The sequence below is a fragment of the Camelus dromedarius genome, chromosome 1, assembly GCF_036321535.1.
Source record: "Camelus dromedarius isolate mCamDro1 chromosome 1, mCamDro1.pat, whole genome shotgun sequence".
NCBI classification, from domain to species: Eukaryota; Metazoa; Chordata; class Mammalia; order Artiodactyla; family Camelidae; genus Camelus; species Camelus dromedarius.
In genome coordinates, this window is record NC_087436.1 from 112,158,679 (window position 1) to 112,172,822 (window position 14,144).

The following is a 14,144-nucleotide window of genomic DNA, read 5'->3' on the forward strand; positions in this document are numbered from 1 at the left end:
ACAAGGCCCTGAAGACCACTAAACTGAAGAGTTTTGGGGCAAGCAGCCCAAATGCCTGAAATTACCCACAGTTCTGCTAATTGGATCTGAGTTAGATAGAGGTCTTCACCCAGATTATCAATAATTATCTTACAATGTTTTTGAGACTTTGGATAAAATGAAAATGGTAGACATTATTAGCATCTTTCTTAAGCAGTGCACTATCAACATGTTACTAATTCTCCTGCACGGACTTATTTAAAGAAAATATTACCTTAAACTAGAGAGAATAGAAAGTCCCTAACCCACAGCCTAGTACATAGTTGGAATTCAATAAATGGGGACTTTTTGTATTAAATTTCCAAAGAGGGAAGTGATTAGTAATATTTCATAAAAGGTTGATATAAATTGTGAATTATCTTTATGAATTATAGTTTTAGAAATATTCCCTATTCAGTTGATTGTTATTTTTTTAATGTATAGTTCCATCATTTCCAAAGTTTTGCATTTTTTTTTTAGTCTAAGAAATCCTTCTCCAAAAAAGCTTGATCAGAAGTCCAATATTTAAAACAGATAAAACTGAAGATGTTCCAGTTGAATCTAGAAAGTGAGTGGAAATCTCAGCATTCAGGTGGCGGCTAGGCTCTTCTTCCCAGCAAAGCCCCTGAGACACTGTTCATAAATCCTAGGTCTCTGTTGGGCCATCACGACAACCACTGGTTGGGAGATCTGTTTTCTCTGGTTCCATGTCTCTTATCTTTAGAGCCATCATTTACTGTCATTTCACTATGTGCCAGGTACGATACTAGGCAATCTACATTCACAATTTCATTTAATATACTTTCCCAACAACCCTACCTAAGGATATTATTATCCTCATTTTACAGACATGGAAATTGAAACTTAGGGAATTTATTTGATTTTTCCCAAAGATCCAAAATTATTGGAAAGTAGAATCAGGATTCGAATCTAGTACCTTCTGATGCCAAAGCCCCCATCCACTATTCTGTACTGCTTCTTTGAGGCAGACCTGGACTGAATAATGAACTTTAATTATTTAAACTGGACCAATATGCTGCCACCACTTCCTATCTTAGAGTTGAGATAGGATGAATAGTGTGAGATTGCACAGCATTTTCTTTCATTTCAAAGTCATGAACAGTGAAAACAAAGGTAAATAAAACAGGAACTACATGCCAAAACTCCTCTGACTTTTGAAAGGAGATAAAAATGCTACCCCGTTATTTATATAAAGGAATACTACCCAGCCATGAAAAAGAATAAAATAATGCCATTTGCAGCAACATGGATGGGCCTAAATATTGTCATTCTAAGTGAAATAAGCCAGAAAGAGAAAAGAAAATACCATATGATATCACCCATATGTGGAATCTAAAAAAAGAAAAAAGAGGACACTAATGAACTCATCGGCAAAACAGAAACAGACTCACAGACTTAGTAAACAATCTTATGGTTACTGGGGGAAACTAGGTGGGAAGGGATAAATTTGGGAGTCTGAGGTTTGTAAATGTTAGCTACTATATATAAAAATAGATATTAAAAAAATTTGTTCTGTATAGCACAGGGAAATATATTCAATATCTTGTAATGACTTTTAATGGAAAACAATATAAAAACAAATACATGTATGTGTACGCATGATTGTACATTGTGCTGTACATAGAAGTTGACACATTGTACCTGACTATACCTGAATTAAAATAATTTTTAAAATGCTACCCTGTCACTCATCACTCTATCAAGGAGTTTCTGAGCCTCAGAAACTCTGCTATGTTTCATTAATAATACATATTTTTCTTGGAAAGAATTACTTGGGTTCCCCAAGACCTGACCCTTTATGCAAGCAGGATTTGTCATTGCTGATAAGATGGGATTCAAGGGATATACTCTGCACTTGCCTCTATCTTCCACATGTCAGTAACCGATACTTGTGCCCTTGGGTTAAGCATTGCCCCCTGACATTTCTCTTTGGAAATGAAATTTTCCTCTGATTGGGCAACCTTGTAGTAATGCATACTTAAACAGGAATACTTTCACTAGATACCTTCGCCCAGAGTAGGATCAGCAAGATTAGAACAGAGCTCTAACTCCGATGGTAGAAGGGCGATGAAAGAGGAGGGAAAAGGAGGTGAAAGGGCACCAGTTTTGTGGGGGACACTCTGTGCCAGGAGTCTTAGACACAGCATCGCTATGAGATAGGTTTTGTCTCATATTTACAAGAAACAGGCTCATGAAGTTTCAGTAGTAACTAGTCAAGTTACAACAGCTCACGGCTGGTGAGCAGCTGTGCTGTCTTTTGCCCTGCCCTCAACCCAGATCCAGAGCTCATACCTGTCTCAGTTCTCCGCGAATACATCATTTGTGTCACACCTTTGTCGAGCTCCAGCGCCACCCCTGGGTGGTCAGGGAGACCGCGCTGAGTGGCTGACATGTGAGTTATAAAAATGTGGTGATCACAAAGTCCGTAACAACTGAGCCTGTTTTTTGTCACTTCCAGGTGTGTACAGAAGGCAGGCTGATCTTGGAGTTCACCTTTGATGATCTCATGAGAATAAAAACCTGGCACTTTACCATTAGACAATACAGAGAGTTAGTCCCAAGAAGCATTCTAGCCATGCATGTAAGTAACAATTTCTATTTAACTTTTTTTCCTTTTAGCCCCTCATTTTACTCAAAAAGAACAAACCCTGTTCCCTGGCTGTGAAAGAACTCCTGTAGTCTTTACATTTTAGGTAATTAACTCTAAATTTTGAGTTTTTCCCTCAATTGTTTGTATTCACATGCCCTTTCTTTTCTCCTTTGTTTCTGAGTTTGGTGCATTGTGAGACTTTTTTTTTTAATACTTTATTATTTTAAACTCCAAATTGAGGTTACCTCAATAAACAGTTTGTACTTTTCTTAAATTCCATTCAGTCATTATCAAGTACTGCTCTGCCTGGGCTAATAAAGCTGTTATGTATAAGTGGGGGAAAGAAATAAAACACGAAGTAAGAAAAACAGTTTCCAGTTTTGATTAGAACCATCTGACAAGACGTGGGGCACATGGACCTCAGATCTCTGTCCATTCCTTTCCTAACTACTGCATTGGAAACAAATGGAATATCTGGGGTCCTCTTGGCTTCATTTGGCCATAAATCACATCGAATTTATTGATCCCCAGCTGAGTGCAAAGGTGGAGTTGATGCCAATCTAGAGAGATGTTTTAAAGGTAGGACTTGATAGGAACTCGTCAGGTCAGTCCCTTAAGGAGTTAAAAGGTATCGACTTAAATAAATCCCTCTTCCAGAATGCACGATGCCACAGTTTCTACAAAAACACTTTGGAGCAAAATCAGACTTAATGAGCCTGATTTTTAAGACCCTGTGCGACACATAGAGAGCACAGTCCCAGCAGCACGCGTTTACTGGGTGTTTGCAACGCCAGGCCGCGTGCTACGCATTTTGTGCACGTGATCGTTAATACCAACAGTAACTCAAAGAGGTGACTTATTATGATTCCTATCTTAAAAGTGAGGAAACGGAGGCTCAGAGAGGTTTAGTAAGTTGCCCAATGTTTTTCAGCCCAAAAGTGATAAATCAAGATTTCAGTTCAACTGGTTCTGACTCCAAAACACAGGCTGGGAAGCTGTCTGTCTCCCCACTGTCCAGCACCAGGCTGTCTTCCCAGGCTTTTGTCCTCAACACCCTCCTCCCAACTGGTTAATATGATCCCTACCCTCTCCAATGGCCTTGTGTTTCTGCTGTGGCACCCACACCCTCCCACTCCATTCTTTCTGCCTATCCATGCCCCAAGTCCTTCGCACTTTTCAAAGCCCAGTTCGCATCCTCCACTCTCTGTGAAGCAGTCTCAGGTAGCCACTCTGATTAGTCTCAAAACAGACCAAGAGGCAGCTGAGGATAGTGGGCGGGAGCCTGGGCCCTGGAATGAGGCCGCATGAGTTTGAATCCTTGTTCCTGTGTGGTCTTGGGCGACTGACATGACATCTTGTGCTATCAGTCCCTCATCCATAAAATGAGGACAGTAACAGAGCCTGCCTCAGAGGGTTGGTTTGAAGATTAAGAGTTAATGTACGTAAGCACTTAGGATAGTGCCTGGCACATAGCAGGACCTCTGCAAGTACTGGCGACTGGCTCTCAGCCCCCGCGGCAGCAACAGCAGCAAAAACATCCTTCCGTGCACTTCTGATTATCCTGTCTTCCGACTACAGTGTAAGCTCCTTGAGGTCGGCCACAACTACTACTGCATCTCTATAGAACCAGCTCTTCCTGGAACCTGCAAAGGGCTCAGTTAACACCAGCTCCATGTCCCCAGAGGACCCCCTTTCCAGAAATTGACATAAAAAGTGATAAGCTCTGTTTTCTCCTACATTTTGTGTTTTTTTAACTGTATATACGCAAAGCTAACTGGTTTTACCACTGTGAGGAAAATTATGTACAGAAAAAGAATAAATGAAAGTGTTGGTTTAACCTACATAGTCTCGTGGATGCAGACATGGAGACAAAGGGATGTTTACTGAAGACTCCCTCTGTTTAGCAGTAATTTTCTTATACCAATTAAGAAAGAAGGAAAGACAAGTGAAAAAAGAGCATCAACCAAGAGATCACCATAAAGTGGAACCCAGAAAGAATTTTCTTTCTTTTTCTGGTCAAACAGAATATTTGGGATGCCCAAACATTGAACATTACATCTTTTTTTTTTTTTTTTAATGTGGCTGATATTTTGGAAAATATGGTGCTTACCCTTATAGTCCTGCAGGATGAAATGTTGAGGACATTTATTTCGAGCCTCAGCTTATAGGGAGGAGAGTTAGAATTCATAAACATCTGCATGTATATTTCATGACAATTGCAACATTTTCAAATATAGCCCTCGACTCCAAGCTGTTAAGACAACACCATCACAACAGGAAACAAAAGCCAGGCCTAAAGCAGGGTTCTGCCAAATCCAGAGGCCCCGCCTTCCTTGGGGACGCCAGGGGTCCTGGAGGAGTCCTGGCCGGGCTAAATGACCCTCCTCCTGAAGACACAGGGCCTCTCATCAAGGAAGTAAAGCCGTTTCTCCCCAGCACTGAAAGCGCATCTGACTCAGTTTGGTTCTCCTTGGCAACGAATCTTGCTCCATTGATCCAAAAATGTCCTTGACCTTTATATTGCAAGTGTCTCTGAAATGTAAATTATCTCCAGCAACCTACCCCTCCGAGAAAAATCGACAATGTGAAGATTGCATGTCTTTGCAGCTGTAGCACACTTGAAGACTCTCTTGGTACCATCTTGCAGGGATAAAATATATGATTTTTTTTTTTTTTTTTCCTGTTTAGGCACAAGATCCTCAGGTCCTGGATCAGCTTTCCAAAAACATCACCAGGATGGGGCTAACAAATTTCACCCTCAACTACCTCAGGGTAAGACCAACAGGTTGATTATATTTCCTGCTGAGTTTGAAAAGTATTTTAGAGGTTTATATGCATCTTCAGCCAAGGAATTAAAATGAGAAAATAGAGCATGATATATATGTCCTGTACCACGTGTGTGTGTGTGTGTTCAACGGATGATTGGGTTTAATTAACAAAGCATCAAACCTAGTCTTTGTCAAGGTTGAGCTTCTTCTCTGTGTTTGAATGACTCTTGGAAGAAATTATTCGAAGGCTAGCAATACTTCTCTCATAAAATGCTTTGCGCTGTGTCTGTGCTGGCCGTCTCAAGTTTCTAATGTGCTGCTGTTGAGTTCATGGCCTCTGCGTCTCCATCAAGGCACTGATCACCCCCAAGGAGGCTCAGTGTGCCCTCCAGAGAGAGTTCCCTGAAGAAATTCACCTCCGTGCTGTAACACAGACATTTTATTTCTAAGGTTTCTTGGGGACTCTGCGTAACATGTAACAGATTTTCTGGTTTGGATAGAAAGTCAATTTTTATTTAAAAAAATGAAGTGTTAGGCAAAACTCTGTGCCCATGTGATACTTATAGCCTCCGTCTTTGGTCTAACAAGGTAACAGATATCACACCGGTTCTTAGTGTGGATTTGCAGTCATCATGTCGTAAGTGAAGGATATGGTTTCCTTCACAAAGCAACCATTGTCCTCCGGGATCAACACAAAGCTAATGGCCACATCCCCCTTCTCTTTGCCTCTGAGTTGCTGGCATCCTTCACTGTCATGATATAGCAGCTCCCTTCACCAGTGCTCCACCCCATCACTGTTTATGTTATCATTTCTTTACCCTTAAGCGCAGATTTGTGAATTTGTTTTGTATTCACCATACTCTGAGTATAATCAAGTTTGCATATGTTGAAATGCTGACATGCTTTGGCCAGACTTTCTCTTCTGTGAGTGAAGAATGATTCGGACAAAGGTTTCCAAGTCACGGCTTCATTGCGATGTGCCGGGCGCAGCTCTAAACGCTGAAAATTCACAGACAGCACTCATGACACCTGTTATCAAGAAACTCTCTCTTATGAGGGCCAGACCCACAAAGAGAGGACATTATATACAAAATGGTAAACACCATGATAGACATTTCCAGATGGAATTATGGGAGTACGAGACAGAAGAATCAGTCAAAGAAGGCTTCATGGAGGAGGTGATGCCTGAGTAGAGTATGAAAGAATGAATAAAGAAGGGGGCGGAAAGGACACTTCCATCAGAGGGAGAAGAAGGAGCACAGGTTAGGGGATGGAATTCCAAGCAGTCTGGTATTGCAGGGACATGAAGGGAGAAGCCAGGAGAAGTGGGAGAGAGAGTTGGTTGGGAGCTAGGTCTTAGAGCAACTGTCTGGCCAGGCTACTGGGCTAGGAGCCTTGGAAAGGATTCAACGTGAAGACAGCAGGGTTCCCTTCCTGGGTGGAGGGAGAAGTGTCTTTTTCCATCCAGTTTAGATACTCCAGATCCAAATCTAGGGGTGGCAAGAGCCAGCATCAGCTTTGCTCGCCACCAGCTGACCTCAACATGCTCACTATTTTGGCGGCCCTGAGCCAGGTGGTTCTCCACTAAATAGCCCCCCAGTCCCTGCTCAGGGGAAAACCAGAGTCTTCCCAGGAGGGTAGGTCGACAGGGGAGTGCTCCCAGCCAGGGTGGCTGAGGCTCCGTTCTCCTAAACCTCCAGGCTCTGTATCCGGAATCGGGCCCCCTGCAGGGCTGCTGGCACAGTGGGGTGGGCAGCAAGGCCTGGGAAAGTGGGGGTCTGCAGGGCTGTTCTTTACACGGAAATTCAGAAGGCTGCACACACTGCTGGGCATTCCATCTGTCAGAGACCGGAAGAGGTTTAGTTTAACCATCTGAAGATGCCTCTCCTTAGGCAGATAGAAGTTCCACACTGTGTGTCCTCAGCTGACCCCACGTAGGAATATGGGACTTTGGAATCTATCCTAGACTTGGTTGCTAACTCTCTGCTGAGATCTTGGACCGATCCTCTTTTGTGTGTGTGTATATATATGTATATATATTTGAAGTATAGTCAGTTTACAATGTTGTGTTAATTTCTGGTGTACAGTATAATGCTTCAGTCATACACATACATACATGTATTCAGTTTCATATTCTTTTTCACCATAAGTTATTACAAGATATTGAATATAGTTCCCTGCACTATACAGTACGAACTTGTTTATCTATTTTATATATATATATTAGCTAGTATCTACAAATCTCGAACTCCCAATTTATCCCTTCCCACGCCCTTCCCCACCCCAGCCCATAACCATAAGTTTGTTTTCTATGTCTGTGAGTCTATTTCTGTTTTGTAAATAAGTTCACTAGTCTTTTTTTTTTTCAGATTCCACAAAAAAGTGATACCCTATGGTAGTTTCTTTCTGGCTCACTTCACTTAGAGTGACAATCTCCAGGTCCATCCACGTTGCTGCAAATGGCACTATTTTATTATTGTTTATGGCTGAGTAGTATTCCATTGTAAAAATATACCACAACTTCCTTATCCAGTCATCTGTCGATGGACATTTACGTTGTTTCCATGTCTTGGCTATTGTAAATAGTGCTTCTTTGAACATTAGGGTGCATTTATCTTTCCAAATTAAATTCCCCTCTGGGTATATGCCCAGGAGTGGGATTGCTGGATCAAATGGTAAGTCTATTTTTAGTCTTTTGAGGAATCTCCATACTGCTTTCCATAACTGCTGTACCAAACTGCATTCCCACCAACAGTGTAGAAGGCTTCCCTTTTCTCCACCCCCTCTCCAGCATTCGTCATTTGTGAACTTCATAATGATGGCCATTCTGACTGGTGTGAAGTGATACCTAATTGTAGTTTTGATTTGCATTTCTCTGATAATTAGTGATATTGGGCATTTTTTCATGTGTCTGTTGGCTATTTGTATGTTTTTATTGGAGAATTGTTTGTTTAGGTCTTCTGCCCTTTTTTGGGTTGGGTTGCTTATTTTTCCTTATTAAGTTGTGTGAACTGTTTATATATTTGAGAAATTAAGCCCCTGTCAGTCTCATCTTTTGCAAATATTTTCTCCCATTCCATAGGTTGTCTTTTTGTTTTGCTTATGGTTTCCTTTGCTGTGCGAAAGCTTGTAAGCTTAATTAGGTTCATCTGTTTATTTTTGCCTTTATTTCTATTGCCTGGGTAGACTGCCCCAGGAGAACATTGCTAAGATTTATGTCAGATAATGTTTTGCCTATGTTTTCTTCTAAGAAGTTGATAGTGTCTTGTCTTATGTTTAAGTCTTTAAGCCATTTTGAGTTTATTTTTGGGTATGGTGTATGGTTTACTTTGTGTATGGTGTGAGAGAGTGTTCTAACTTTTTAAATTTACATGGATCTGTCCAGTTTTCCCAACACCATTTGCTGAAGAGACTGTCTTTACTCCATTGTATTGGGCAGATTCTTGATGACATCTTTTAGCTGCATTTAGCACAGATTAATATATGCTAAATTTCCTTCTTCCCTACCACACTCTCACCCTCCTCCTCAACCCCCTAGCTCCTCTCACTGTCATCAGTAACATGGTGACCTCCACCCTGGAGTCAACACAGCCCAAGGGTCCCCCAGTTCTCTGAATCCATCCCAGAAAGGCTGAGGACATCATACCTGCAGAGGGGGAACAATACCAACCCCTCTGCTGACAATGACACAGGAAACCATTTATGGTTTTGGACAACACAGAAGAGCGTCTCAGAGGCCACCATTTCAGGCAGTACCGGCTGCATGCTGGGCCAGGTGCACATGTCCCAGGGTAGCTAGACTTCACGATGGCCCATGTGCACCAGTGCCTTCCCTATCAGAAAGCCCTGCACAGAGGGTGTAAGCAAGGTCTGTCACCCTGCTTTACACTCCCAAGGGGCAGAACCAGGACTTGAACTCTAGAATCTATTTACTTCATGGCAAAACTGCTGCCTTTCTAGTTAAGAATGTAGAATGGTGATTTTTCTTTCAATTTTTTAATTGAAATATAGTCGACTTACAATGCTGTGTTAGTTTCAGGTGTACAACAAAGTGATTCAGTTATACATATATATTCTTTTTCAGATTCTTTTCCCTTATAGTTTGTTACAAGATATTGAATGAAGTTCCCTGTACTATACAGTAGGACCTTGCTGTTTATCTATTTTATATACAGTAATGTGTATCTGTTAGTCCCAAACTTTAATTTATCCCCCTCCTTTTCCTTTGGTAACCATAAGTTTGTTTTCTGTGTCTGTAAGCCTGTTTCTGTTTTGGAAGTAAGTTCATGTGTATCTTTTTTTCAGATTGAATGTATAATTGATATCATATGCTACTTGTCTTCCTCTGATTTACTTCACTTAGTATGGTAATCTCTAGGTCCATCCATGTTGTTGCAAATGGCATTACTGCATAGAATGGTGATGCAGTTAGGAGCTGCACAGTGTCTTTCCTGCCTCGACAGGGGAGGCAGCACCTCTCACTGAGGCCTTAATCTACTTTGCCAAAAGTAGTATCAGCTTCTTGTAGGATTTGCTGAGTATTAAGTGAGACAGGCCATGTAGAGGGCTTAGCCCAGGGTCTGGGGCAGAAGTGCCCACTTAGTGTCTGTTCTCATAGTTTATTGAGCACCTACTATGTGCCCATCATTGGCCTTCAGACTGGAGCCACTTGAGCAGCGTGGCGTGCGGCTCTCTGCTCCCACTCTGCGTCCACCGACCACGCCTTGACTTCCTGGCTCGTGCATCTGGGTTCAGCGGCCGCTCGCCTTTCCTGCCTCCCCTCCCTCAATCCTTTTCCCATCTGTTGATTGGGTCAGGACACATATTGAGCCCACTTGCCTTCCTAGCACTGTGCCAGGCCCTCGTTATGGAGATGTGGCCTCCTTCTGGGGTTGCTGCTCACAGGCTGGTGGGCAAGGCTGGCGGGGTGAGGTTTATGGCAGCTCCAGTGAGGCGGGCTGACACGGAAGAAGGGACAGGGCCTGTGAGCGCCCAGGGAAGGACCCATGGGCCTCGGGAAGGCGGTCAAGATCGAAGCCAACCTCCCATCAACAGCTGTGGGACCCTGGGCTGGTCATGACTGAGCAGAATCTCAAACTCAGGGCCCAAAACCAGGGCACACAGGCTTCTGTGATGAGACCTGCTAAGAATGAGAAACAAAGTTTATTTCTTCAGTTTAGAACCAGAATCTAAGATTCGCCTAGTATTCTCATCACCTAATATTTGTAAGACAGCTGAGCAGTCAAAAATACATTTATGAAACGACTTTAAAACCTGGAGCTTCCCCATCCTGGAGCTGGGCCTTTGCCTTAAGCCTCAGGTCATGTGAAGTGTTGTTTAAATCTAGTGAACAAGGAACTTCAATAATCAGGCCCAGTATCAGAAAAAGAGTTTAGACAGTTACGTTGGCCAATATTTATCCAAGGCCTTCTAAATCAGGAGGAGAATTTTACAAATCAGTGTACCCTGCTTTGGAAAGGAGGGATAAAGATTTTAAATAACCCAGACATCTGAAATTTCAATAAGCTTTGTCCTTCATGAAACAAAATTAAGCAATATAGAAGGTAAGCAGTTATAATCACCCAGGTTTTCCAAAACAAGCTCATTTGTTCCCATGCAATTCCCAGCATTCGCAGGGAGGCCTGCCATCAGGGAATAAGTCAGTGGGACCAGGCAGCTCCCCTCGTTGGAGGAAGGAGCCAGAGAAGCACCACAGCACAGCTTGGGTGCAGTGCGAACACAGGTGATGGCTGCACTCCTGGCAGCACCCTTTGGGGGACGCTGGCAACCTGATGCTTTGGAAGTGACAACAGAACAGCTGTTGGCATTTGATTTGAGTGTCAGATTGCTTGTCTTCCCTCTGTTGCCTCCCAGCCTACCAAGTCCTGGGCTTGAGAGTCAGAAAGACAGGAGTACGTGTCTGAGGACAGCTATTTGCTAGCTGTGTGACCCTGGGCAAGTTACTTGACCTCTCTCAGCCTGTTTCCTTTTTTGGGAAATAGGGCATAAGACCCGCCTCACTGGATTCTAGTGAGATAAATTCACGAGGATCTCCCTTCTCTTTGCCAAGTGTGCTCTTATAAGGGTGTCTGGTCCTTTCTCCTGGGTAGAATCAAGTTGTTCATTGGATTCTCCTGTATTCAGAGCTTACGAGAAGAGCTCTCATGGGCCAGCACCCCCAGGAGTCTGATTATTCTTCCTTAATTCTCCCCTTGCCTTTCGTCAGAGTGAAAGCCCTCTCTAACTCAGGGTTTGAAATTGCCATCATTTCAACATTTCTTATATGCAGTTCTTACGTGTGAATGTTTACTGTGTGGAGGAACCATTAAATAGCTGTAAAGAATAAGACTTTAAAATTGAAGGAGAAGTAATTGATGTCTATGTCACTTCTTGTCCCATAAAGAGAATGTGGGTTGGTCATGCAGGAACCATGTCCATAAGCCTTTAAAGGAAACCCACACAAGCTTCCATGATGGCCAGAAGTGCAGTGTACCGTTTCACTCATCTCTCATCAGTGATAGAGCAGACGGTCCTTGTTCACTGTCCGTGCTCCAGGGACAACACTGGTTTATACAGTTGAAAACCTTCTTGAAGATTTGGAGTAGTTTGGTTTGGTTTATAAATTTTAAGTCAGTTGTCTAACCAAGGGACATTTTGGGTGGCATCTACCATGTGCCAGCCACAAAAGGGATGGTGTGGGGGTGTGTTTCCAGGAATGGATAAAGCACCTACACCTTTGCAGGAAGTTGAAGATATTGTTATGAATAAATCTGTTTCTAGTTCACGTCATCCACCCTCAGCTGGGGACCTCGGGTCCTCCCAGAATATTCCTCCTCTCCTAATATCCTGAGGATACCCCATCCTTGTCGGTCTCAGCAGATGACTTAAGTTGGACTTGTTTACAGTTTCTAGTGCACCAGTCAGTTGCTCTGCTTCTGACTTTGGCATTCAAGGCCCTCCATGAGTGGGTCTCTGCTGCTTCCCAGGCCCGCCCATTCTCCTGCCCCATCTCTCATGTCATGTCAGCCACACAAACCACCAGCAGTTCCCTGAGCTGGTCCTGCTCTGTGGCCTCCACACCTTTGCAGTCTGACTCACTGCCTGGACCACTGCTGCTGCCCCTCCCTTCCCATCCTATTTTTCCAGCCTGGCTACTCCTCATCCTTCAGGACTCATCGTCCACCACCTCCTCTGAGAATCTCTCATTGACTCTTAGCGGGGGCAGCTGCTCCTCCAGTTCCCCCTGCCTCCCTCTTCGTAGGTGCTGCATAAGAATTGTCACTCCACTAGACTCAGAGCCACCTGAAGACAGATTGATTATCTTGTATTTCTAAGGCCTCACAAGGTCTCGATCACAATGAACACCCAGTAAATGTTTCTTGAATGGGTGGTTGGTGGATGGAAGTTTGGTAAATAGAAGACCAGATTTTGAACGACACACACACACACACACAAAGTAATAGAACTCAGATAAATTCACTTGCCCAACAGCAGCTAGAAAAAAGTGTGTGATTCATTTTCAAAGTCACTACCTAGAACATCGCCATGAAATCTAAAAAGGAGAAGAGTTGAATGCATTGGGGAAGTGAAAGAAACATGGCAGGCAGCTTCCAGATTGCTCGAGTGTGCAAAAGTTCCACTTAAAATACTCCAAGTTCCCAATGTCAGGTTGTTATTCTGATACCACTACTTCTCCTTGCTCCGCATCAGTATTTAATTTTTACTCTAAGTGTTGTTATGCCCTGCTCATTATTTTGGAAATGTAATCTTTCAAATCTTGAGGACATATTTCTTCATGAGTGGTTATTTTTGTCTATTTCCTTTGGCCAGTTTTTTCCTGATGCTTGGATACATAAACTTTTTTTAAGTATTATGTTTAACGCAAACTTTAAAATGTCTTCTTATCCTGTATCTCAGCCAAAAGACACTTTCTTTGTGTTTCCTCTTACTCTTTACCCATCTACCTGCATAATTTCTGCATAAATGTAATCAGTATACATACAATCTCTTAATGTTATTTGGTAAACACTTTTTCATGTTTCTACAGAGTCATCCTATTAACCATTTATAGAAGCCGCAAATATTCCAGTGTGAGGCTAATTTAATCATTTCTCCAAATGTCAAACACTGATGCTGCTGTCCTTAACACCACTCCTCTGAATACCTTTGCCACGTCCTGCTCCCGATGGTGTTCTCTGAAAGTGGAGGCTGAGCTGTGGAGACCACGTGTTGAGAAAAATAAACGTGCTTCAGATTCAGAGAGATCCTAACCCCCTTATTGCCTATAATGGCCTTGAACAGGTTGTTTAAATTCTCCGAACCCCACTTTCCTCATCTGAAAATCAGAAAGAATGATGTCTCACAGGTTGGCACAGATTGTCATTTATAAGATTAGATGAGTTACAAATTATAAGGGCCTGGCACACGGAAGCGGCAGAATCAATACTCCTGCGCTGTCGAGAGCAGCGGATCAGGGCTCAAATTCCACTTTTGCCTCTTACTTCTTATATGATACTGATGAGCTGCCTCAGTTTCTCGGAGCCCCGGTTTTCTCATGTGTGGATGATCATGTACCTTGTGAATCACAGTAACTGCATCACAGGTGAGGGTTAAAATGATAACGCATGTTGAAAATCACGTGTAACTTGAAATTACTCCACCAGGAAGCCAAAGCAGTCTCACTCAATGTATCATCTCCTACACATCGGTCATTGCCTTGAATGCTACACTGAGATTCTAAAGCCACA

General features: G+C 42.8%; 1 protein-coding gene across 10 annotated transcripts in view; it reads left to right on the top strand.

Moving 5' to 3' along the window:
- LDB2 (LIM domain binding 2) overlaps positions 1-14,144 on the top strand; it is a 349,965-nt gene that overhangs the window by 280,719 nt on the left and 55,102 nt on the right. For all 10 annotated transcript variants that reach the window (XM_010991021.3, XM_031436928.2, XM_031436949.2 and 7 more), the window contains exons 4-5: positions 2,498-2,620; positions 5,318-5,401. In XM_010991021.3, coding sequence (XP_010989323.1) covers positions 2,498-2,620; positions 5,318-5,401 — 207 coding nt within the window. The remainder of the gene's footprint in view (positions 1-2,497; positions 2,621-5,317; positions 5,402-14,144) is intronic.